Below are 27153 nucleotides of genomic sequence, written 5' to 3' on the forward strand. Positions count from 1 at the left end.
ATTTTAATGAAATGTATTATTAAATAATTAAACATATTGCATTATATAATAAATAAGATAATTAGGAAAATTATTTCTAAAAATAAAAATGGTTAAAAAAAAAACATAATTTTGATAAGAAACAAAGTGTTATCTTTAAAAAGTTTTGGCGCTCTTTGCTTTGGCATGGCAGATCTCTGTATAAACGCCTCAGTTCAAACTGCAGCGCGACCATCCCTTCCTCTTTACTACTAGTTATAACACGAAATAAACATGAATGAACACCTCATGCCTCACGTAATCACTCAATCTGCATTTCAACAGCGGAAAAACGTGAATAAAACAGATTCTAAACAAAATGTCATGTAGCATTTCATTTACCTCAGGCAATTCATCAGTGTCCACAGCTCTTTAGGTCGCTAGAGAAATTAAGTCTAGAGAAGAGCATTTCACAAAATATTAGACTATATACTCATTATAGTTTACTTTACCTCTACCCGATGTCTTAATTATGTTTAAATCTGTTATGAAACAAGTTATGACAATTAATAATAGCTAATTAATATATTTCAACAACAAATAGAAATTTTATAATTTAGAAGTTAGACTAATTTAAAAACTGCATTTTGTGCAATTTACATGTTTGCATATACATTAAGTTGAGTGTTGGTTATTATATTTAAAAACAATAGTAATTAAATTAAATTTTTACTAATTGTTAATAGTATAACCTTATAGTAATGTAAAAGGGCTCCCTATATTTTAGAGCATAAGCTATGGTAGATTTATATTAAGACATTTTAGTTATAATTTAATTTATTTAAAAAGAAAGATAAATATATATATACACACACACACACGCTGTACGGTGCCAATATAACCCCTATTTTTGACTTCAAGTGGGTGCAAAGACTTTTCCCATAGGCAGACAGTTAGCAGCAGAAGTGAGAGGGAGAAGCGAAATATAGCTCAGGGAGAGCGAGCACAGTCCCGTAAAACTGTCGCAGATGAGTGATAGGGAAATGGAGTGTGCGAATCTATGCAGGGACGGCGCCCTGTGCTGCCCACGGGAACGCTGCCGTCTTTGCCTTCATCTCGAATGCATGAAACCGCAGCTAGATTTGACTCTAGTTTGATAAATGTTAAGAATGATTAGGCCTGTTATTGATTAATATACTTTTGGTGTAGTTTGTTTATTAATTACCCATAATTAATGCAATTGAAGTCAATGTATTTTTCATTTAGGGAATATTTAGGGCTACGGCCCAGCCCAGAGTGTCTGGGGGGGGGATTTAAGGTACTGGACGTACAGTGCTTAGCTGAGAGTGGCATTTTGGGGTGTGGCGAGGAGCGTGTGCCCAGAGGTCTCAGGCCTTTGGCTCTGTGGTCACATAGCGCAGCCTTTGGATCTCCGATCACATAGCGCAGCTGTTGTTTGTTCCAAACAGCCTCGACCAGCGTGGCTGCCTTGGAGAGGAACCACTTCAGTGCTCCTGTCAGATGGCCATTCCTTGCATACTTCTGATTTTTCACAAGCAGAAGGCACTGGGGGAGCAGGGACATCTCAGAGCAGAGCCTGCAGGAATGCGGCTCACAGCACTCTTCTACTGCTCTCTCCCCTGTGTAGAGCGACCTCATATTGCCTGAATGAGTTCAGCGCAATGCTCTGATCACCAGTTAAGCCAAAGGAATGGTGAAGAGGATCCAAGCGTTAATCCAAGCACATACACCGGCTCTCCTCTTCAGGGAAAGAAAGCTTTTTCATCATGTTGACATGCCCAGCTGGGGTGCAAATGAATCTTTTTGTTCGTGAAATATCAGGCTCGTGTTGTAACACAATTCTTTCTCTTTTGAAGCGATTCTGTGTTACCTAACTATGTACAGTTGCTGGAGGTCAGGATGAATCATCAGCACTGTGAAACAAAATGGCTTAGTTTCCTCTCAGAGTTCTCTGATATGGAAGCTCAGCACGGTTCCAGCAGAATGTTTGGTTTCGGATCATTTTAGTTTCAGATTTTATTTTGTTGTTGACTTTTGCAGGGAACAGAAGGCCTAGTTTCTCTCAAATTACCCAGATCCCATTGTTGACTAACAAATCATTGGCACTGTTTTTTTTGTATTGACGCGAAAGAGAAGAATATCTCTTCCCACATGGTGAATTTTTCAAATCGATCTAGACCCGGACTTAAGAAGTGGTTACACAAAATGTTATTTTATTTTATTTTATATATAAATTGTTTTTATTATTATTCATATAATTTTTCTTATTTTCATTTAAACTGTTTTTAATTCATTTTAAGAAATATAAGCGCAGTTCAATCAGATTGGAAAAGGTCAGAACAGTACATTGTAAGCCTGAAAGAGGCAATTTACAGCTCAAGCTGGACATTATCAGTTCTCTCTAAATTTAGTTACTTCTTTTTGTCTGTTGTCCCAGCATACATTAACATCTGTCCTGGTTCCTTACGCACAGGTTCTGGAGTTCTGTGTGATGTTTATTTGCGTGTGTGTAAATGCAGAATGGAGACAGCCCAGCACAAAACCACTTATGGCTGAAGAGCCCACAACTCCAGAAGGTGAACTAGTCCTCGATGCTTTGTGCTCAATCTCCTTTGATCCAAGAGATCTTTCGATCATCTTCATCTTAACAGCACCACTTCTAAGGTCTGTGTAAGGGTTTGTGCTTCGGAATTGGATAACCACGAGTACGTAACATGTTAAGACCTTGTGTTTTCCGATAATGCTGGAGTGTTAAGTATTAAAGAGCTAAACTGCCATACATTTAGTATGTTCAAGCAGCAAAGTTGCTGGTTTGGCAGCCTAATTTAATTAAAAGTGAAACGCTGTAAAGTCTTGTAAAGTTATATGTGCTTTCGTCATGGGATCACAGAGGTGTGGCTGATACACTAGAAGAGCAGATCCCACACATTCAATTAGTGCATTGCAATAAATTTGGCACTACGAGTTGATGTGTTAAAGACACCTTATTCAAGCTGACAAGAGCAAGCTCTCAGCTTTGCAGATTACGCCAAAGTTCACAATGCGTGATCGTGCACAAAGAGGAAGTGATGCAAACATAATGGTTCCAGAAATACATCATTTGTGTTCTGATGAGCACCAATTAGCAATCTGATGAGCCGATCTTTGAGGCGATCTCGAATTCAGTTTTGAGTAGCGTGCACAGATGTGCTTTTTGGCCATTCAGGACATTCTCAGTTAAAAACGAGGGTGCGTTTGGAGTTGTATCTCCATTATGCAATGTGCCTAGAAGCTGCACGGCTTCCTTCATTAATACTAAAGAATTATAAGCTGTTGAGGAGCAATTTAAAGCCCTGTTTGTGTGTCAAAAGACTCAGTTTCTCAAAAGACTGTCAGTTACTTAACCATGTCTTGAGGTCCACGTCATCCCGATCCAGTGTTCTCAGTCTTTCTTTTTTTACTTTTTTAGATTTCTCATGGAGGTATCACAAATTATATTTATTTTTTATACAAAAGGGCTCTCCAAGTAAAATATGAATTGGATTTTTTTTTTTTTGGCATCAACAGTTGGAACTCTTTCCCCAGCTCACATTGTTCCTGTGCATGATTTCCGTAGCCAAAACAATATGGCTGCACCCGTTAAAGAGGTACTGTTCAGCCTCATTAATTAAGACTATAATTAGAATTTGGACTCCGTTCCTCTTAATCTATTAGGGAGGCGAAGCTTTGATTCTGAAATCCATTAGTCTTTTCTCATTCATGCATACTTTGCCCCTTTGAAGACACTACGTTGCTCAAGGTAATGATGACTTATAAATGGTTAGGACTTATCTGGCGCTTTATATCAAAACAGCCTTGCTTTGAAAAGAAACAAATTATTTGTTTTGTAAAAGCGGGTCATTATGTAACCATGCTCTCATGATGCATTACTCAGAGCTGAGCGAGAGACTTATTTTTTGAGGGTAAGCAGCATTGTTTAAGACAGATGTCTGTATTTGGTGTTCATTTAGGAATTGTGACACTGGGTTCACTCTGTTCGGTGCGAGAGGATTCAATGTGCGACTTACATAGAGTGAAGGGGTGGGGACACTGGTTACAGCTCAGAATCAGAGCAGCTTATGTCTCAGTAGGGCCTCAGTTACACATTCCGCCTTTTTGAGAACAGGCGCCTTTTTCAGAAATTGGGAGCATTTCAACGCAATGATATCATCCTCCCTCCTTTTGATCATTATCAGAGTAATGCACTGCCGCTGTGCTTTTTTACAGTAATTACAAGATATTTTCCTCCCTCTCGCTACAGGTTCACACACTCCAGTGCTCATATTCAACTTATACTTCCTGTCAACTGAATAAACATTTACAGTACCAGCCAAAAATTAAGACACCTACTTGTTCTGCATTTAGTCATCAAAATATTTGATACAAAGCATCAAATAGGCATCAAAGTATATATGTATACGTTTCTTTTAAGTTCTAAGATTATATAATATAGATAAAATAGTTGTAAATGTGTTCGAATTTTTTAACTTACAATTATTCGATTTTTAAAAATTTGCATATTACATAATGAAAATTAAATAATTCACTTCGATTATTCATCACGGTAACTAGATGTGTAAGTGCATTGAACATATATGTTTCTATTCAGCCTTATGTATGCATTATATATTTCTGATTCTACTTGTGTTTAATTATTCCTCATTTTCTGTCACTTTAAATAAAAGCATCTGCAAAATGAATAAATGTTAATGTTCTGCTTGCCAAGTTTCGTGAAAGGTATTTATTATTCTCAGACAACTGATGAAACATCTGATGTAGTCCTCAAGTTTTTAATTACAGCCCACAAAAAGTTTGCTTTTGTTTGTTGATCCAAGTTAGATGGGTGATATTCATTGAGTTTTAGAAACTAGAAAACACATACAACTGCATGAAGATTTAACTTCAACTGAGATTTACTTGCGATCTGGTATTAAGGTCTTGTAAGTTGTCTCAGTGACCTGGTGAGTAGTGAACTTGCACGGACATGTTATGTGCAAGCGAGTTCAAATCGTGCTTGGGTCATTTCCTGAACCCACTTTTCTTGATTGTTTCCTGTCTGTTTTTGAGTATTTCTCTCTATAGATATAGCCCAGAAATAAAAAGCGTATTTTGAAAATTGAGCTGTGAGAATTACGTGTACGTGTCGTTCTCAGCAGAGGCGTGTTTTAACGGAGACACAGTAAGTGCATGTCTCTGCTCTCTGTCTCTCTGATGATGGCCTTCTCTCTCGCTGTCCCACAGCAAGCCCCCACAGGAAATGAGCATTGGGTGGGGGGCAGAAAAAGCCCCATGACTAACATTTAATCAAGCTGTTGTTATGGAGAAAATGCACGGAAATTACATTGCACTTTGCTGTATGCACAGTTCCAAGCAAATGGAAATGAAATGGACCTTTTCTGAAAACCAAAAGGCATTACACTTGTTTGCCTGATGGCTGTTGTTGAGTTACTCAGCATTTTTCATACTGACGAGAGCAAACATCGACACAGAGACCTTAGGGGTGATTGTGCTTTTGGGTTTGAATGTCGGCCAATTGTAATTCCTGTGTTTGTCTTTGGAGGTTACACATTGTGTGGGTAAATGACCCATGATTGTTAGAGAATATTTCAGATGGTTGTGTGAAGGAACTTGCTAACAATGTGGGCCAGCAGATGGTAGAAAGACATCTTTGTAAAGCTCTGACGTTCACATGAAACCAGAAACCCACAATATATATAGTATACGGGTGTGAGGTCAGTCAGGTGCGGACTTGATGGATTAGCCTGTTCGTTCTCATGTGATGACATCATTCACGCACAAACCTTTCAGTATTTGTTGTTGATGTTCTGCAGACCGAAGTTGGGTTCCTCTCATTGTGCTTTTTTGGGTCATTACGGCATGTGCTAACATTTAAACGTACCCTGTTTGTGCTAGATTCAGCAGGAGAAAGTTCCCAATAAAAGTAGCTGTAGTTCAGTTTTGAAGTAGGAATGGCAAAGTACAGCAGATGTAAACATACCATTGACACCCCACCAAAGTTTTTAGATTTCTTCTCTAAAATGGCACTTTAATTGCCTTTGATAGCAGTGAATGGCTGCACTCAGTTGTAATGACTTTAGCCATTCCTTCTTAAAGAGCTCAAGTCACACTACATTTGTTAAACTGAATTGCTTTCCTCATCCTGGGACACACAAAGACAGCTTTGACGCCATTGTACACCAACAGAACCAAAGGCTCATCAATTTCAAAATTTATGTTTTATTTTCGTAAATGTGCGGGATAATTACCAGAGTCTTATTAGAACTTTCCCAGAGGGTCGGGAACACTTAACGTTGCGTGCTATGAGATGCTACGACTGCAGCTGGGAAATGGCATGTCGTCCGATCGACTGATGGCTGTTGGGGATTGGTCGATTAGAGCACAATCCCATGATGCTTTCCACCCGTATGTGTGTCTCAGCAGGAAACGGCTTCGTTAACCCGAGGGGCTCGCCGGGGCTTCTGGGTACACCCAGCGGGAACGGGCTTGGTAAAGTCATGCCTGCGAAGTCACCGCCGCCACCGGGGGGCAACATGGGCATCGGTAGCCGCAAGCCAGACTTGAGAGTCGTCATCCCCCCATCCAGCAAAAGCATGATGCCACCCCTGGTGAGTATGGAAGAATTGATTCTTCATGCATGCATCCACGAGATTGTTGCTTCAAATCTTCTTGAAAAAGATGTTGATCAGCACACACACACACACACACGGGTTGAGCGAAATTATGGTCTTTACATCACATCAGTGAAATTACACTAAAATAGTCTCAGTGAAACAATAAGCAGCACAGTCAGAAATCCAGGTACCCTCACTCCTTCTATTATTCATTTAGAAATTAGAGGGCCTCTCAAATGATTATAATTAAGGTGCAGAGAACTCTGGCCACATTCAGCACCTGAGGCTACACCCGGCTGTCAGCCTCATTAATCACTCAAATATAAAATGGGAAGCAGAAAAAAAGATTATTATTATGATGTTTAAATATGGTCAATAATTGGTTTGTTTCAACTGTAGAAGCTGCTCAGGTTTCTTTTACAGCATGGCGATTCTTGTTTGGTAAATAGCACTGAGGTTATGCAGGGCTCTCTTAGCTCAGCGTAAATATACATATGCATGCGAGTGTATGGAATACCACGCCAGCATCTGGAAGCGGTACAGTTTCTTACCCGCCATGAATCAAAACAAATCCCACATGCCAAGCTCGTGGCATGTGAAGTCATCAGTAGTAAGAAGCCCAGATGATTATTCATTTGTGTATATTTACGGATATGGCGAGTGTCCTTTTGTGTGTGTGTGTGAGAGAATGAACTGCCTCAGACAGACAGACTAAGGCAGGGCCTGTGAGTGTGCCTGCAGACAGGCTGTCATTAGAACATAATGGTATTAAATTAATCACATCGCAGTGTGACAGAGTGGGGATGAAGGCTTAATCAGAAGCCCAGAGTGTGAGCCAGATAATATCTTGTCGCCCTTGTCGTGTCTCCCCACTGTTATTGATTGAGTGCTGGTATTAAGACAGCACTGGGCCGGCACTACTGAGAAGAAAGCTCAACGTCCTCGATACAGTACAACTCCACACTGTCAGCTGGCTTTGAACAAAGAGATATATGCACATGATAAGAGACGAGAATGAACACCTTAAAATTCTCATTTGGGCCAAAAGTTTTGCACAGAACTTTCAAGTACTGAATGAATGACAATATACAGTACATAGAGACAAACTGTGTATTACAGTGTTGACTAGCACATTGCACTTAAAAACTAAGAGATATGGTCTTGTCGGCAGTTTATTGTCTGTTATCACCAATCTATTCTATTTTTAATGTTTATTACATAAAAATAAATCTAGTTTTGCAATTTGGAGTGACATTACTATTGCTTGGAAAAATTGTAGTATTTGTTCAAATATATACAGTACTGTGCAAAAGTCTTAGGCCAACAAAAAATGGTTTTAAGTCAGTTATTTCTATGTTTTCCTGTAGTGTGTCAGTAGGACATATCAGTTTACATTTCCAAACATTAATTTTGCCATTAATTGTAATTATGAAGTGAGATTTTTGTTTGCACAAGGAATCTGACAACAGCCTGATCTCAGATCTGATCTCATCATCATCCAGTCTGTCTGAACAAACTGAGACAGACTAAATCCAGAAGAACTGTGGCAACGTGTCCAAGATGCTTCAAGAAAATACTAATGGCCTAAGACTTTTGCACAGTACTGTATATTAAAAATTTTATATTTAAACAATAATAAAATATATAATAATAAAAATAATAAAAAATCTAGATAAATATTATTTAAAATGTATTATTAAATTACAAATAAATATTTTTTTTACATAAGTTTAAATGCATATATATATATATATATATATATATATATATTAAAATACTTGAAAAACCCACTATTATTTCCTCTTACTCCACTATTACTCTCCCTTTGTTCAGCATTTTGAACTGGAAGTCGTCTTGCATTTACCTAATTGCTGTGTCGGACAAACCACATGTCCATGAGGAATGAAAACATTGTGTATTTAGTGCCAACAAATTTGACTTTTCATTTGAATTTGACTCTGAATTTGAATTTCCAGTTTTATTGCAAGTAACCTGAGGCAGTGTTCGGTTCACGCTTCAGTCTCTGAATTTGAATAAGTTAGTTTAAAGGCATGTCCTGGTGAGAATGGTGGGTTGACCCTGCTGAGCTTTAGGTGTGCCACCTGGCTTTATACTGACAGCATCATCTGCTCTTTTCTGTTGGAAGCAGTCGGAGGAGGAAGAGATGGAGCTGGTGGTGAGTTTCACAGAATGCCTTGGGAAGGCTGATAAGCTTTTTAAAATCACACTTCTTTAACGAGCCACACTTAGTTTAGAGAAATGACTCCACTGCTTGCGATGAAAATCGACTAAACCCAACATGAACTGGATGAACTGAACGAGTGTTGTGCGGATGTCTGCTCTGCGTTGTGTATGACTCACACTGCATGTTCTGAGCCTTTTTAAGGAAGTTTAAAAGACCCACAGTATGTCCAGAAATGTATGTGTATGTGTTTGGGCTAAAGGAAGAGTGTTGTGGGTGTATGGAGAATGATGAATCCATAAAATCCCCAAAGATGCAATCATCAGTAATTTATTTAATATTCCCCCAAGATCTCACCAATAAACCTGGTATTAGTTTTAATACTGAAGCAACATAAAAGCGTGGATCAATCAAAGTAAAATGTTTAGAAACACAATCCACATAAAACATGCTATTGCAGTCAACATATTTGAGCATTACCCAAATTCTTATTCTCTTGTGTTTCTTGTTTTTTGGCCTGGGCTGTGATTGCTTTACTTATGATGATGTCGGTAAAATGGAGTCGAGTCCAAAATGATGTCATCAGTTGAGGAGAATGCCAAACGATGTCAGAGAAACTAATGTGAATGCATTTTACAATACTGAAACAAATCCAGGCTTAAATTAGTACTAATACAACTGTTCTGTAGAATCTGTATTACACTATTATTTATTTATTTTATAAAGTACTTAAAATAAAGTAAAACCTCCCTAATAATATTTTAAATAATTTAAATATTTTTTTAAGAGACTGTACATAATGCCCCTCTCAAACTTAATGTAGATTGAATATTCATCTACCTCAGCTAATGTAAAACTGAGAAAAATTGCACTGAATTGAATACGCATCTCAAAGTTATTAATTTTTTTTTTTCTCTGAGTGTGAGTGTGTGTGTGTGTGTGTGTGTGTGTGCACTGCATGTACACACGTTTGGCTTGGGGTGACTATGTAATTTCACTGCATGCTGGATGCTACTTGGATAACACATTTTCGTATTTAGTAAATAAACTTATATCTCTTTAATATCAGTAATATTTATATCAGTTGTTTCTCCTAAACAGCAGTTAAATTAAATAGAGAGCAATTTAAGATGTTCTTAAGTCTACTGCCTCTGATTTTTCTCCTGAGAAAAAATACTTAATTCATATCACATCTCTCCAGAGTTTCAGAAGAGACCACAACTGTCTCAAACTGTGCTCAGATTTAAATATGAACTCAAATATTTCTCAGCAAATTCTACCACATTTTCATCATAATTGTATAGCTCTTACCCAGTGTCAATAATTGTTTATTTATTTTTATTTCTCCTAAGGTATTTTAGTAGAAACATCTTCGACAAATTTGATTTTAAACTGACATGTCCAATAAGTCCCACAGCTTTGAATGAGCAAGCTCTGAGCAATTTTTCCCATGGAAACTGTTCAGACAGGATAAAGTTACTGATCAGAACATTTTTGAGACTCTGGGAATAATCAGAAAGAGAGTTTTGTTTTCTTGTGTATGAATGTGTTTGTGGATTTCCCTATATCCATGTGCTTAAGTCAGGTTAATTCATATGCCTTACCAAAAATTAGCAGCGATCTTGTAGACAGTTGTGCCACATTTATAAGTCATTCTGTAGTGTCTTATATTTTATATTTTCTTACATTGTCCAGGGGCTTCTGAATTATAGCTGTTTAACTGACAGCAACCTGCAAAACAATTTGATTTCTAACTAGAATGAATCTGCAGCGCCTCTTATTGGTGCAAAATGGTATTACCACATAATTTCCATCAAAATCCCACAGTTCTGTTGACAGTGCTACACATGGTTGGTTAGAGTATGCATGTATGTCTGTGATGGGATTTGTATCTAATTAAGTTTGTGTATTTGGCTCTTTGTACAGAACACCCAGAGGATAAGCAGTTCCCAGTCGACCCAGCCTCTGGCCACACCGGTGGTCTCCGTCACCACCCCGAGTCTGCCACCACAAGGCCTGGTCTACTCAGGCATGCCCACTGCCTACAACTCTGGTGAATATAAAAAGTCATTCGTTGCTTTGTAATGTATGCATTCATTCATGGTTTAATTTAATTTCACTCTTCTCTGAGTGGCTTAATAGACAAAGACCCTACAATTAATGACATCATCCAACTCTGAGCTCAGTGCATAACAAAAATACTTGAAACGCTTGACTGTGGTTGTGCAGAGGTGTTTGAGTGACTCATAAACTCTGTTGTTGATTGTTGCTGTGTTGTTTTGCTCTAGAATACTCCCTGAGCAGTGCTGAGCTCTCCTCTCTGCAAGGCTTTGGCTCTCCAGGGCTCTCTATAGGCTCAATGTCGGCATGGCAACAGCATCAACTGGGCCAGGCAGCTCTCAGCTCGCTGGTGTGAGTAACATAGATGTGTGCAGTCACACACAAAGCACACACACACAGGTTTGCAGAACATTAACTAATGTGCCCAGGCATGAGGTCAAATGCACTCTTAGTTGCCATATGTTTTCTTTTTTTCTTTTTTTTCCTCTAGAAAGTGTAATGGAAGGATGGATTGATGTCCACGCCATATTACACTCTAAAAATAAATCATATAAAATCATATTTTGATTAAAACTGAAGTATTTTTGATGTCGTAATATTAGAGACAAACAAGTGGCATGAGGTTAGGGTGGGACAATCTGTTTTGCCACTTATTAATAGCTTATGTCACTGTGCTTCTCAAGTAAATGTATCTTGTTTTAAAGATATTCAGTGAGAAAGTATTTTTTTTGCAGCATGGAAGCCCAAAAATTAGACATTTCACCTTTTTTATGAAACCTATTTTATAATTTTTTGTTTAGATTTAGATTTTTAATGATTAAAAATGTAATGAATATTTGTCATGATAGTATTTATACAGATTTAAATACAAAAAAAAAAAAAAGAATAATGAGAAGAAAATTAAAATGTAATTAATTTAATAAATCTTATCTGTCCTAAAAGGTTTTTTTCTTTATGCATATGATTTAAATTTCTTTTTTTATATAGATGGATAGATAGATAGATAGATAGATAGCAAGAGAACAATCAAAAAAGAAAATAGATAGATAGATAGATAGATAGATAGATAGATAGATAGATAGATAGATAGATAGATAGGCAGAAAGACAGACAGACAGATGTAGGTAGGTAGGTATGTGCAGTAGATACTATAGATAGATAGATAGATAGATAGATAGATAGACAGACAGACAGACAGACAGACAGAGGTAGGTAGTTGATGTAGATAGATAGATAGTGGTATAGAGGGAAATGCATTAATATAAGTATATGTCTGTGTAGTTTCTCTGTAACAACAGAGTGCGTGACTCACAGACAGAAAAAAACAGAGTAAAAAAACTGAAATGTTATGTTTCCAGAGCCTGTGAATGAAAGCTTTTATTTAAACGCAGTGGTTGTGCCATCAAAACATTAGTGAACTGTTTTCGTCACATTCTGCCAGGCATGCTCTAATTAGATACCACCCTCTAAAATGATTCAGGTGCTGTTATTGCTGCAAGTGCCATTGAGTAAACAGATGGAGGGTGGGATATTATTACTGGGCTATCTGGGTCTCTGTGTTAGCGTCACATGGTAGCTGCTGAGTTTAGGAATTTCTGCAGTCCACAGACATAGTTTTATGCACTAATTTTTCATTTTGTAATTTCCTCTCTTTGTTCAGAGGTGGCGGTCACTTACCTCAGGGCTCAAATCTTTCCATCAACACCAGCCATAATATCAACATTAAATCCGAGCCCATCTCTCCTCCACGCGAGCGCATCACCCCGTCCGGCTTCCCACCCCAGCAGCAGCAGCAGCAGCCTCCCTCCGGCCGTCCCGACATGGGCCGCTCGCCTGTCGACAGCCTCAGCTCCTCCTGCTCCTCCTACGATGGAAGCGACCGAGAGGATCACCGGCCCGATTTCCACTCCCCACTCGGCCTGGGTCGACCCCCAGCCGCCGGGGCCGAAGAGAGGGAGAGCCCCACGGTCAAGCGCATGCGCATGGACACCTGGGTGACATAAAGCTGTCCCGAGCCTGACAGCCAGTCAGTCACACGCAGGGCTGGGCAGGGGGAAAGGGAGAGAGGAGTGACAGCAGGGAGGGTCATTATTGTTATTATTCTATTGTTATAATTTAAATGTCATTTCACTTTTTTTTGTAAGTAGGTAGACGGGGAAAGAAATCGAAAATGTCCTGACATATCGAAATTAAGCAGATGAGTGGAGAGAGTGAGAGAGAGAGAGAGAATCTCAAGTCAAGCAGTCAGAATGAACGGTGTACTCAAACAAACAGGTGTTATCAGGTACTTGATGCAAATTGCATTGCGCGAAAGTCCACTGTATGAAGAAAACATTTTCGATTATTGTCACTGGTGCAGTTTGACACTCGTAGCTGTTTTCGCTGTTGATTTTGCAAACAATCAAAGAAAGTTTAGGGGCAGCTTTCTGTCCGAAGGCTTCTGCCTGCTGGGCTCATGTATTAAACAATCTGTATCTGCACTCGCCCTTATATGAAGTATGTCACTTATTAATTTATTTAAAGGTATTTGATGATAGATTTGGATCAGTTTTACGGGGGAAGGCTTGTATCTAAAATTAAATCACATTTCACCTCAGTTAAGACATTAAGTGAAAGAAATGAAAATGTCTCTAAATTAATATCAATATCAATTTCCAATCCTTTTTAACAGCGTGTTTAGCAAATGGGAAAAGAACAGGTAGCCCAGTCGATTTAGAGATGATAGCAAGTCATTGTACATTCATGCAGCTCCAACAACTCAATGGTAACGCAAGCCAAAGCCTCTATGTAATTTTGTCGTACTGTAGGTTGGGAATTTTCAGCATTTCTCTCTTGATGTTTGTTTCATATTAGTTATGTCATAGTGTGCGTTGTTACAAACATTGGAAAACGATTAACATGCAAAGCAGATCTTGAAACGATATCTAAAGCCATGAACACTTGCTGTTCTGTTTGTAAATTAAAGATTTGAGCCAAACTTTTTTTTTTTCTTTTGTTATGTACATAGCAACTTTAATATATATCACTTTTGGTGTAAGTACGTATGTATTGTACCTTCACCAGATTCAAGAAAAAAGTATATTTTTGTGGATTACTGCCAAGTTTACAAGGCGAGATCCTTATTAAGTAGAGTATTCACTGGTTAATATTTACTATTTTGTTAACTATACTGTACTTTCTTCAAATCTGACTATTATTGGTAATATTCAAAGTGTTTTTTTTCTTCAAGAAGGTCGTTTTTGGGTCGTTTACCCTTTAATGGTGGTGAATGTCTGTCCATAAAAAATTGTAACAAGAGAGCTGTATGATTGAAGCTCAGCTGTCTTTATTTTGTTTTGTAACGATACTCGTCATGCTAAGAAACGAAAAAAATATGGTTGCATTTCTTACAACTGTTTTGTGAGGGATTAGCCTGCAGCTGCTGAATACACTGCCTACTTTAACCCATCACGGCTTAGATGCACTATTCATTGAGATCTAGTACAAGACCCCAAGTTTGTATAAAAAGCTCATGCTACTAAATTCATTTCAACCAAATCCCTCATATATTGTAAATACCATTACTTTAGGTAACCCTAATACACACATGCATACTATGTACAGAACACCTTTCCAGTTATTTTGTGAATTGGCTCATCTACAGATTTCCTAATGTAAAGGAGACACCTTATGGAGGCATCAGTCGCTACGTTCTGTATTGCTGGACAAGAGGGGGCGCTGTAGCTCTCTCCGCCGTCGCGTTTTGCTCTCTGTGTGCATATCTCTTCACGTGTGGCTGTTTGTTTGTGCGGCACAAACGTCTGGTAGCAGTGGCCTCCGGCTTGCATCACACCTCACTGCCCCTCAGGTGGCAAAGCGTCAGGGGATTCAGCAGCTAAAGATGGAAATACTAGACAATGCAAACTGACTTGGACATGATCTCTCTAATGGATTGCACAAAAAATTTGTATGTTCAAGTTTGCCATCGGACGCTTTCCTCTTTAGATTTGTTATGTATTCGGTCAGTGTGCGCATACCTCCCTGCCCTCTTGAGCACCGCAGCAACTGGCAATAAGCTGATATTAATCTATGCAGTCCCCAACCCACACATAGCCAAGAACACAAAGCATTCACATTAAAAGTGGAATTTTTAATGGGATTGTTTACCCAAACACGAGAATTCTGTCATTTACTCGCCCTCAAGTTGTTCCAAACCTCTATGAATTTCTTTCTTCTGCTGAACACAAGAGACATTTTGAATAATGTGTGTGACCAAACAGTTGATGGTCACCATACTATTTATTTTCCATACTATGGAAGTCAATAGGGACCGTCAGCTGTTTGGTTACCCACATTCTTCAAAATATTTGAAGTTTAACAGAAGGAAGAATTTTATACGGGTTTGGAATAACTTTAGGGTGAGTAAATGATGGCAGATTTTTCATTTTGGGGTGAACTATCCCTTTAATAATAATAATAAAATAAATTGAGAGAAAAAAAATTTAATCATGCATATTATACTATCACATATCCATTATTTACACAATGTTGCCTAGTTCATGAATACAGTGCTCTTTATAGAGCAGGTGAGAAAACGACTGTTAACCCTTTGTCCTTAAGTGCTTGCATATTAAAGAGATAGTTCACCCTAAAATGAAAATTCTGTCATTATTTACCCAGTAGTTCCAAAGTTGAATGACTTTAATTTTTTTTAAATTTACAATTATAGCTGATGTCCATAGCATTGCTATTCACTGAATGAAACATTCATCACAACTGGCTTTGAACGAGATGACTGAATTCCTTTTTTTTTTAGGTGAACTATCCTTCTATGGTTACGTACAAAGGCACACTGACTAAATATGAAATCCACAAGAGCCATGCAAACACTGCTTTAGGTATAGCTTTAGATTTAACCTCAGATGTACAAGCTTTGTTGTCTCAGCTGAATTGAAACACCCATTAGGAAGTTTTACGATGTCTGTCAAAATCATTTAAAGTTGATCACAATCAAAGCTTTTCAGGGTAGACAAGCAATAATGCCAGCCCAGTGTTATGAAAGCACTGCGGCCTAAAAACATGCAGGATTTCCAAACTGCAATGAATGCACACACAAACACTCAACATTAGTGCTTGATTAGGAATCAGGGAGTTTCTCTGCTACATGCACAATTAGAGCCTTATTCCAAAGAGTTGCTGGTGTTCTGAATCAAATATGATATCACTCATCGCATTTTGACTTCATCAAAACAAAATCACCCTCACGTCAGGGGTTCCTATAAATGCACGTGAGAAATACATAAGAGATCTGAAGAGAGGAGGCTGTTCCTTTGGTGCGGAGTGCTGTGTCACAAACTGTTGAATGTGAAAGGAAGGGATAAAGAGGAAACAACAATTGTTTGTTGCGTACTTTCTTCACTTTGCTGTGCAAGAGTACACTGCTTTGCTTTATGGCTTTTTTAAATCAGAATTATGTATTTGGTAATTGTTTGTAGTTACTAGTTCACTTCAAGAAGCTGTTTGCGGTTTGGACGCTCAAACCGTTTGGCGGCACAAGCTGGACTTTGTTGCCATAACTGAAACAAGATGTTTCAAAAAGAAAAGAAAAAAAAAGACAACAACAAAAAAAAAAGAAAAAAGAAAAAAAGAGTAAAACATGAGAGAGAACTTTAAGTTAATCTGCATTATATTTCCCTTGAATGTGTTGTTTTATCTTCATTATACAATAAATATTCTAGTGAACTTTTTATTGAATGACTAAGATATTATGCTAGAGATTGTTGTACAAATTTGTATTCTGCATTCACTAAAGTAAAGATATTGGCTTTTATTGTGTAACATAGGTTCTCTCGCTTATTCTGTGCAAACTGAAGTGAACAGTTCTCTGAATTTGAGTAGACTTTGTCCACATGTGAAGTCCCAAACATTAGAATCTGTCCGCTTTATTAAAAACCTCATTGTACCCTCAAATACTCACTCTATGTGCCTTCATACTGCATCTCTGAGAAACACACAGTCAGTGCACATGGAACTTCAGAATATAGATGTGAGTGACATATATATTTCCCATGATCTAGTTTAGGAGTTTATTAAACATACAGACCAGAATATGGACATGCAAGAACAGTTATTTGAAATTCATTTTTATACACTGTTAAAATCATGGAATAGCTCTTTAAGTTTATTGGAATAGACTAAAACAACCTTCTGTAGGTTTATGTGTGGGTCAGTGACAAATAAAAATGCACAAGTTAAAGAAAAGGAAAGAAAAAACAAACAAACATAAATAAATACTGTGAATACTTTTTAATGTCAGCAAGTTTTAAGGTTTATGCGGTTTAAAAGAACATAAAAAATATCAAAATATGTAAAACCTTGACCTTTATACTTACATATACATACATGCATACACAATACAACCATGGTAATACATTTGCTTTTCACAGTTTACAGACAGAATCTTCAAATATTATATTATTAAATATAAATATTAGCATTCTTGTAAATAAATCAATTAATGAAAATGAAAAGAATGAATATTAAAGGGCTATCCAAAAAAATCCAATCACTTTTAAATCCTTAACAGGAAAGAAAAGAAAACAAAAGAGGAAAAGAAAAGTAAGCATCACGGCAATATGAAAAGCGGCCAGCAGGTGGCACTGACTTTGCATGCAGCCCAAACAAATGAATGGACTTTATCTGCACCGTGCTGTACAAACGTTTCAGGTTTAATCCCAAGAAGGAAAAAAATTACTTCAGATTTTAGGTCAAAACCACAACCAACCATACTATATATCAATTTATGGGTGTTCACTGACATTTTAAAGTATCTAGTAAAGTATCTAGTAAACACAAAGCATTTAACGCTACATTGCATGCGAGCTCCGAAACTCAACTAACAAAACCAGTCATCACCCCACCCTACTACAGAGACAAACCGGTCCAAGCAGAAAACCTCTGGTCCAACACAGACACCACAACTACCACTTACAGGTGGATGTGAAAGCTCACTGCTGTTGTCAGACATGTCTCCTAGAAGAAAACACGTCCAGTAATTTATCTGGAAAAAGGTAAGTGTCTGAACTCTGTTGTCAAATGGTTATTCTCTAATGGTAACTTAGTTTCTGCCAAAATATTTGAGTCACAGATGTTGTTACAACTGTAAATCCATAATAAATTTCAGATGTATTGATCTACTTAAGTAATTATCAGTAGTAATAGCGTTATTACACTTTATTTTGCTATAAGTTTGTATATGGGTTATGATTAAATTTGTTGAAGCGAATTGACCTAATCCGTTGAGCTGCCGAACATTATACCAACAAAAATGCAAAAACCTGCCCAACACACCTGCTTAAATAATGTACACACCACACCTCTTGAACAGTTGGTTTGTAGTAGCATTATATGGTATGTGTGTGTGTACTTATTTATGCTACATTGTGGGGCCCAAATGTCCCCACAAGGATAGTTACATCTGAAATTTTTGACAGTGTGGTCCCCACAAGGGGATTAAAAATAGTACATGATGTTTATCTGAAAGTGTAACAATGCAAACAGGTATTCTGTAAGGGGATAGAAAATATTGTTTGGTCAGTATAGAAGTAATAGAAGTCTATGTAAAGTCCCCACAATTCACAGAAACAAACGTGTGTGTGTGTGTGTGTGTGTGTGTGTGTGTGTGTGTGTGTGTGTTACTTTGGATTATTGCTGAAAAAGACAATGGATGTGGTGTTAAAAGCTCTGCTCTGAAATATGCTATTTTTGAATTTTGGAAATTCTCTTTTTGGAAATGCTCTATACTAAAAGTACTATTGAAACTTAACCCTTGTTTTTTTTTTGTTTTGTTGTTTTTTACTTTTCCAAGGCAAAAAGTGCTTTAATACTTCTTGTTACCTCAATTTCATGTAGAAGTATTTATACATTTGTGCTCATCATGACTTATAAATGTATACTTACGTTTGTTTTGTCAATTTTACTGACTTCAAATTACTCCTGGCTGAATCTGCTGAATTTATTTTAGGCAAAGCTATTACTTCCTGAGGATGTGATGTAATAGATTGCTTTATAAAGTTTGCACATGAAACATACTTTAATAAAAACATGTCCTCCATCTCTTGATTTGATCAATTTCAATAGTTAATAAACATTTACTTCGAGTGTATTAAAAAGTAGCAGTAACTACTCAAGCACATTTTTGACTTAATACTTTGACTTAATTAAAACTTTCCCTCAGTACCAAGCAGACCATCACCAAAATAAACTTCCAAACATCACTATAATCAGTGTTTGATGTTCTAGACATGGAAAGCATGTCATAGTGGTCTGCATTGTCATGTGATAGTCTTCAGATTTGGTCTGTTATGCTTACATTGATATAACAAATTAGTATAAAGACTTTTCATCTCAGTGAAAAAAAAAAAAAAAAAAAAAAAAGTTTAGCAGTGTGACCAAGAAACTTTACAGTTCCGCAGCAAATATGGCCTCATGGTCTGCGATGTGACAATGTAATCAGCACATTTTCTGCATACTTTGCAGTTGCAGGCCATTGTACTCTACACTCACTGTTTCATGTCAAAGTGTAAACATTTGACATTATCTGTGTTTTTGGCAGCTTCATTTATAAAGCATCACATACAACAAGGATGAGCAGTCCTGCTTCTGGAGGGTCATTAACCTGCATAGTTTAGCTACAATCCCATATAAACACACCTGAACAAGCTATTCAAGGTCTTCAGGTTTACTAGAACTTCCTCAACTTGTGTTGGGGCAATTTGGAGCCAAACTGCAGGACAATGGCCCTCGAGGAACAAGATTGAACACCCATTAGCCTACAGCATTTGGTTGAATTCTCAGAAATCAGCTCAAGATATTAGGAATGCAAAAAGAAAGCTAATAATTTCTTTTTGCATTCCTTTTTGTCTCCTTCAGTCTAACACCATGCGATCATTTACAAACAGAAGTAGTGCCTATTCTTTGCCAAAAAGTTAGCATCAGTTGCTAATGAAATTTTATAGAATGATGTCTCTCCAAACTATTATGCTAATACTATTTATGCTTTCCATACTCTTTCAATACTATTTATGGTTTCCAGGAACTCTGCGGACTTATATAAAGTACAAACATATATAAGAGAATAGAAAAAAATGTATATGTATTTAAATATGAACTTATTAAGTAGATTAAAAACTTGAAACTTGTGTCTTTGTTGAATCATAGTAATTTCACACACACACACACACACACACACACATACATATATATAAACAACAGTGCACAGTAAGTTCAAATTGTTTTACTTTTATTTGTTTAAAGTGTTTTTCTCAAATTTATACTTTTCCCCTCTTTCTATCTTTTGTCTGACAGTTGTTTTATTTTAGCTGAACTGCAGTTTCATTTGCAATCACGATGGAGCAAAAGAAGAAAGTCTGGCCCAATCTCCGTGAGAGAGCCAAATTAAATCTGAAGATCGGAAAGAAGGGTCTGGGGAAGAAGAAAAAGACCCCTCTGAAATACAGGAGGAGTATGTCAGTACCAGACCTCAGGATTAATCCCAGTGCCATGCTGGATTTGCAGGATGATTCCAGGACACCAGGTCAAGACTCCGTCTTCTTTGGAAACGTGGAGGGTTCACGCGACTTGGATGAAACAGCAAGTGAAACCTCCAGTATTGCCTTATCTGAGCGGTTAAGTGTCGCTGACATGCCATACTCCTGCAGCCCCGCGCCATCAGATAGATCAGTTCCTGTTGACTTTCCAGTTTTATTGGAAACTGATAAGCGGCAAAGAGCCACGACGTGGTACATAGATGATTTAGATGCAGTGACTGGACCTGTATATCCACCTACAGAAAGACAGATGGCACCTGAAAGAAAATCGCCTGGTCAGAGACCAAAAGACCCCACAGATAGAGTGGCTGCAGCCCTTAGTAGAGCCGGTGGAGGAAGACAGACGCCTCCTACACGAGCTTCAGACGAAATGTCTACACTGACCACCATAGAGTCAGTCAGCACTACTCCACCAGAGGAGAAATGTCCTACCGAGCACCAGCCATCCTCTCCAGTGGAAATGTTCATTGCAGGGTCAGCTGAGGACATGGCAAGTCTCACAGAGTTTCTTACAGTTACAAAAGATTTCTATTTCAATTAAATGCTGTCCTTTTGAAAACACTCGCACTAAATTAGCAGCAACTTGGCTGTGTTAACTTCAGGTCATGTTTTATTAGTATATATTTGTTGGCCATTGTGAGTTTTAATATGTTATTGTTCATTTGCCTTATAGATTTAGATATTTTAATTCTTAATAAATCTTTTTTATTGAACACTGTGAAACACCTTGGCTTTAAGCTGCAATACAAATTTAAATGCCCTTGAACTTGACCAAATACATGGAACCTTGGTGAGCATAAAGACTTCTTGTCTTAAGATTCTAACAATATTGGCCACCATTGTAAATAATTTCAGAATACAGCTTTTATAAATAAATATCTCTTATTAAGGATTTTCAATGTCAAAAAGAAATGCATGCTGCCAAATTCCGAATTTACCAACTGGAGACAGTAATGCATGATTTATGGATGAAAAACATTAATCTCTTTCTCAGGACATTCCCAATGAATCCAGTGACTTTGACACACTTGCAGAACAAGAACGAAATGTGAGTATTTTAATAAGAGGAAGTGTTGTCTTGAAGACTGAAGAACAAAAAAACAACAACAGCACAGTGTAGTATTTCACTCCAGAATAGTCGTAATAATAATCATCATCATCATCATCATCCAACATTGACTAAGTCTTTTGCTCTCTACTTGTCAGTTCCCAGCAGGATTAAATGACAGTCAGAGTGCTTCGGCGCTGCAGAAGGTCCAGTATCTCCTCACCGTCAACTTAAAGGAAGGCAAAAACCTGGTTATCAGAGACCGCTCAGGTACTGACCTCTGACTAATACAGATATTTAAACTAGGATGATGCTGGGTGGTGTGGTTTACTCTAGGCATTGCATTGGCTTTGTTTGCATAATTAAAGACTACATTCCTCTAATTATAAACGAATGAGTAATGTTATTAGTAGATCATAACATACGTCTTATTCAGCTCTGAAAATCCTGATTTGAAAATCTTTTTATAGATTGGCATTGAAAGTGTAAAAGCCACCCCCTGATGTTTTGACTGGTTTGGCATCGGATGGAATGATTCATGCATTGAGAGACTTGTCTTGTCTTGTTACATTAATTTCCACTCCTAAAATGAAATGTCTCTTTACATGCAGCTTGACGGAAAGTTTCTGATGGTCTATCTAGTCTTGAAAGTGTATGTACACTCTTGGCTCTGGGAGCCTGCACTGAACAGTGACAGGTTGCATCACCCTGAAAGGTGCCATGCCTTTTTATTAGCTTTTCCCTTTTTGTTTCATCTTCCTGAGGACCATTGAGTTTTGATACAGGTCCAAAAAAACTTGTTGAACTTGTTTTAGTGTAGACTATTCAAGGTTTAGTACGTGGCATTGAATCATATTATTACCTGGGCCTGGAAGACTGGATAACATCTCTGCCTATGCTGTCTTTCTTCATTTCCTTTCTGAGATACTTTACATTACTCACTTTTATGCAAAGTGATTTACAAATAAGGAATGCTTCAACAAAGATGATTCATTTTAGGACTAAAGTACCATGAAAAGTGTCACAATACAAATTTACAGAATTGCTCAAACAGTATAAAAGCATGGGGTCAGTAAGATTTTTTTTTTTTTTTAAATAAATAAATACTTTTAATCAGAATTCAGTAAATTGATCAAAAGCTACAGTAAAGGCGTTTAGAATGTTACAAAAGCTTTCTGTTTCAAATAAATTTTTAAATGAAAAAATAAAATAAAATAAAAATGTATCACTGTTTCAACAAAAAAAAAAATTGCTCAACTGCTTTGAACATTGTTAATAATTAGAATGATTTCTGGAGGATCATGTGACACTGAAGACTGGAATAATGACTGCTGAAAATTCAGCTTTGCCTTCTCAGGAATAAATTACAATTTAATATATAAATAGAAAACAATTGTATTCATTGTAATAAGGTTGTACAATATTAGTATTTTTACTGTAATTTTACAGTAAAATACATTCTAAAATCTGCCTTGATGAGCATAAGAGACTTTCAAAAGCATACAAAAAAATCTTACTGATCTTACCCCAAACTTTTGAATGGTACTATTTAATCTGATGCTATATTTTGTTTAAAAAAAAAAAAAAAAAAAAACGTATTAAAAATGAACACGCTGCTTAGGAAACCTATGGTGGTTTGTAAATGTCAGCACTGTCAGGTGCTACCATAGAAACACGAGTCGTCCTGATTGTTTGTTTGTTAAATGCTGAACTTGACAAAACAGATTCTTCTGTCCATAGTATTTGTACATTTGCGTGACAGTAGGCTGGGGATCTTGCGTATCTACATTCTTAGTGTAAAGTATATCAGATGAAAATGTTTTTTTTTTTTTTTTTTTTACCAGAAAGGTTCCTTATTCTGATTATTTCTAATGTTCAGAGATAAACTAATGTTTTTTTGTTTTTTTTCATTGCTGATTTTGAAGAGGAGGGATATCTGTTGAGAGTAGTTAGTTCCCCTATCAAAAGCTACTCTCGATGCTGCGCTGAAAGCGCTATGGGAACATTCTTTGTTCGACCGGTTGTTGAAGCACGTGTGCCAAACACGCCAAACTTGGCTTAAATAACCTCGGTTAGGTGACGTCACTCGATTACGAACACCTGGAGGTTATAAATAGATGTGACGCGGAAACATCCTCAGGTCTTTTGTCTTCAAGGACCGCATTGTTGTGTGCGTGTGTGTGTGAGAAAAAAGCACGATAAAATAAAAAGAGAGAAAAAAAAAAGGCAAAGCAGGAAGCGAGTAGTTATAGATATAGATATTTATTTATATATATAAAGATAGCTGCTCACTATGGCAGATCAGCAGAGGAGATGTTTACCTCCTTGTCAGAGGCAGCTCTCTGACGATGATCTCCATGCTTTCTGCTTTGAGTGTTTGGGGAAGAGCACGCGATCCTCGGGCTCGAGGCGAGTGCGAGCACTGCGATCTCCTCTCGATCAAAGTGCTTTGCGCGGCTCGCCTTCTTTAAAAGCTCGTGGGGATCGCGTGCCGATCTGGCCGAGGCGTGAGACGGACTTGCCCCTTTCTCTCGCGCTCGCCAGATCATGAAGCTCTCGCGTCCGTTTCTCAAGCGCCGGCGCTTCTTCTGAACGGGCCGAGGAGACTTCATCTCTTGCTTCTGGGAGGTGGAGAGTGCCACCTCAGAGCGCCTCTCGTGATGAGAAAGCATACGAGGAGTTACTCGAGGTGGTTACTCGGGCAGTCGATCGGTTACACCTAGACTGGCCGCAGGAGCAAGAGACCCCCAAGCGCTCAAAGTTAGACGACAGATATCTGTCGGGTGGTCGGGGGGAGGGGCCTCAGCGACGGTCTCTCCCTTTTCGGTGACCTCCATGACGAGTTAACTCGCTCATGGAACAAGCCATATTCGTCCCGTGTTTTGTGCCATCGACGTCGATCTACTCGACTATCGTTGATGCAAAGGCACGGGTCTATATGATGATGCCCCAGATCGAAGAGACGCTCGCGGGCTATCTCTCTCCTGGGACATCATCATCACTGAAGAAAGCAACTCTCCCCACCAAGCCATGCAGAGTAACATCTTCATTGGTGGGGAAAGCCTTTCAGGCAGCGGGTCAGGCTGGTACTGCTTTGCACACTATGGCGGTCTTGCAGGCATATCAGGCTGACCTGCTGAAAGACTTGAGCACTGGCGGGTCAATTGACGAGGAGGCGTTTTTAGAACTTTGCCGGGCCACAGATTTGTCTCTCCGTGCGACCAAGCAGACGGCCCGTGCCATCGGCCGTTCTATGGCTGCAATGGTTTCCACGGAGAGACATCTGTGGCTCAACCTCACGGGCATCAAGGACAAAGACCGCGCTTTTCTCCTTGATGCCCCCGTCTCGCCTTCCGGCCTATTTGGTGACGCCGTCAACACCGTCGCCACTAGGTTTCGGGAGGCGAAGCGCTATGAGGAAGCGTTTGTGAGGTTTCTTCCCCGCCGTGCTCAAGAGTCGGGACTGTCGGCCACCCAGTCCCGACCAGGTCCGGTTCTTCTGAGGCGAGAAGCCCAGAAGGAGAGTGTGGCGAGTCGTGCGCCTCAGAGACTGGGAGCGGCTCGCCGCACTTCTCAATCTGCCTCAAGAGACCGGACCTGCGGAGCATCATCTCCGCCAAGAAGAAGTCCTGAGGCTGGTGTGCCCAGGACCGTGGGGGTGTGTCCCCCCAGGGAGGGGCGCGTACAATTCCAACAGAGAATAGAGGCTCCTTCCTGGCACCCTCAGGGGGCCGCTGTACAATCTCCGCCGCCACTGGCGTTTGGGACCAGCGGTCTCCAGCGAAATGTTAGGTGTTCGGTTTCCTCCTGCCACATTTCAGGATGCCAGACATCTAACATCCCCCCATCAAAGCGAAGTGTCAAAACTAGTGCCCCTTTCAGAGAAGCTGGCAGCGTGGAAGCTACTGCCAAATATCTCTCCGTGGGTAGAAAGGACTGTAGAGAGAGGCTACAGGGTTCAGTTTACGTGTCGTCCTCCGCGTTTCAACGGCGTGGTCTCCACTTCCGTGAAACCGGAACGAGCGCATTTGTTGACACAGGAGTTGCAAACTCTGCTGGACAAAGGGGCCATAGAACGTGTTCCCCTGCCAGACAGACAGTCAGGCTATTACAGCCGGTATTTTCTTGTTCCCAAGAAAGATGGGGGTTGCGTCCGATTTTAGATCTTCGGGTTGAACCGCTACCTCAGAACATACAAGTTCAAAATGCTGACAATCAAGATGATTGTTTCTTACATCCAATCAGAGGATTGGTTTGTGACTATCGATCTAAAGGACGCTTATTTTCATATAGAAATATTGCCACAACACAGGAAGTTCCTGAGATTCGCTTTCGGGGGCGAAGCCTACCAGTATCGGGTTCTTCCGTTCGGCCTAGCCTTGTCACCCAAGACTTACACCAAATGCATGGATGCAGCTCTGGCTCCTCTCGACTCCAGGGCATCCGCATTTTAAACTACATAGACGACTGGCTGATTCTGGCTCAGTCTCAGGAGCTAGCGCTTCGACATCGGGATGTCGTTCTAGCTCATCTCGAATCTCTGGGGTTGAGACTCAACGCCAAGAAAAGCGTTCTCTCTCCTGCTCAGAGGACAACGTATTTGGGGGTCGATGGGATTCGATCACGATGCGGGCACATCTGTCTCCTGCACGCCGAATCCATTCTAAACGCCCTAAAGAACATCAAGCTAGGCCAGAAGATTACTGTTCATTACCTTCAGAGGGTTCTAGGTCTCATGGCAGCTGCATCCACGGTGATACCCTTGGGTCTCCTGCACATGAGATCGTTTCAGTTGTGGCTCAGAGCCAGGGATTTCATCCAAGGGCCAATCCCCAGAGGCAAATAAGGGTTACGCGCCAGGGCTTCGTACCCTTTCTATGTGGTTCAGACCCGGTTTCTGACTTTGGGTCCCACTCTAGGTCCGTGCTGTCGCCGCAAGATGCTAACGACAGACGCATCCCTCACGGGCTGGGGAGCGGTCTTAGATGGCCGTCCAGCCCAAGGGATCTGGAGAGGTCATCTTCTCGAATGGCACATCAATTGCCTCGAAATGAAGGCTGTATTTCTGGCCCTGAAATACTTCCTCCAGCAGTTAAGAGGCTACCATGTCCTAGTGCGGTGGACAACACGGCGGTAGTCTCTTACATAAATCGTCAGGGTGGACTGCGGTCGCGCCGCTTGAACGAGCTAGCGCACCAGGTTCTGCTTTGGGCACAGGAAAAGTTCCTGTCCCTCAGGGCGATTTACATCCCCGGACATATGAATGTGGGAGCAGACTTGCTGTCCAGACAAGCTGTGATACACGGGGAATGGAAACTCCACCCCGAAGTAGTCAGTCAAATCTGGGAAAGGTTTTACGAAGCAGAGGTGGACCTCTTTGCTTCACAGGAGACAGCACAATGTCCCCTCTACTTCTCTCTGACTCATCCAGCTCCCCTGGGTCTGGACGCGATGGCCCATGTGTGGCCCAGACTGCGTCTTTACGCATTTCCCCCGGTCGCTCTGCTCCCAGGAGTCCTGGCCAAGGTCCGTCAAGAGGGGTCTCGCCTCTTACTGATAGCGCCCCGTTGGCCGACCAGAATATGGTTCTCAGATCTAATATCTCTCCTCGACGGCTCGCCGTTGGCGATTCCGGTGAGGAGGGAC

The 27153-nt window shown here is 39.4% G+C and overlaps 2 protein-coding genes across 16 annotated transcripts in view; both read left to right on the top strand.

The window, feature by feature from the left end:
• Nucleotides 1-16821, top strand: part of mef2aa (myocyte enhancer factor 2aa) — a 92263-nt gene extending 75442 nt beyond the window's left edge. For 8 of the 15 annotated variants that reach the window (XM_058751408.1, XM_058751420.1, XM_058751417.1 and 5 more), the window contains 5 exons: nucleotides 6436-6623; nucleotides 8776-8805; nucleotides 10738-10864; nucleotides 11100-11223; nucleotides 12533-16821. In XM_058751408.1, coding sequence (XP_058607391.1) covers nucleotides 6436-6623; nucleotides 8776-8805; nucleotides 10738-10864; nucleotides 11100-11223; nucleotides 12533-12875 — 812 coding nt within the window. In that variant the 3' untranslated portion in view covers nucleotides 12876-16821. The remainder of the gene's footprint in view (nucleotides 1-6435; nucleotides 6624-8775; nucleotides 8806-10737; nucleotides 10865-11099; nucleotides 11224-12532) is intronic. The other 7 variants (XM_058751415.1, XM_058751421.1, XM_058751419.1 and 4 more) reach the window with 4 other exon arrangements.
• Nucleotides 16822-16950: 129 nt separating this feature from the next.
• Nucleotides 16951-27153, top strand: part of mctp2a (multiple C2 domains, transmembrane 2a) — a 51347-nt gene continuing 41144 nt past the window's right edge. Inside the window, exons 1-4 of the mRNA XM_058751407.1 lie at nucleotides 16951-17921; nucleotides 20218-20949; nucleotides 21454-21507; nucleotides 21666-21777. Coding sequence (XP_058607390.1) covers nucleotides 20260-20949; nucleotides 21454-21507; nucleotides 21666-21777 — 856 coding nt within the window. The 5' untranslated portion in view covers nucleotides 16951-17921; nucleotides 20218-20259. The remainder of the gene's footprint in view (nucleotides 17922-20217; nucleotides 20950-21453; nucleotides 21508-21665; nucleotides 21778-27153) is intronic.

Source organism: Onychostoma macrolepis, chromosome 18 (assembly GCF_012432095.1).
Source record: "Onychostoma macrolepis isolate SWU-2019 chromosome 18, ASM1243209v1, whole genome shotgun sequence".
NCBI lineage: Eukaryota > Metazoa > Chordata > Actinopteri > Cypriniformes > Cyprinidae > Onychostoma > Onychostoma macrolepis.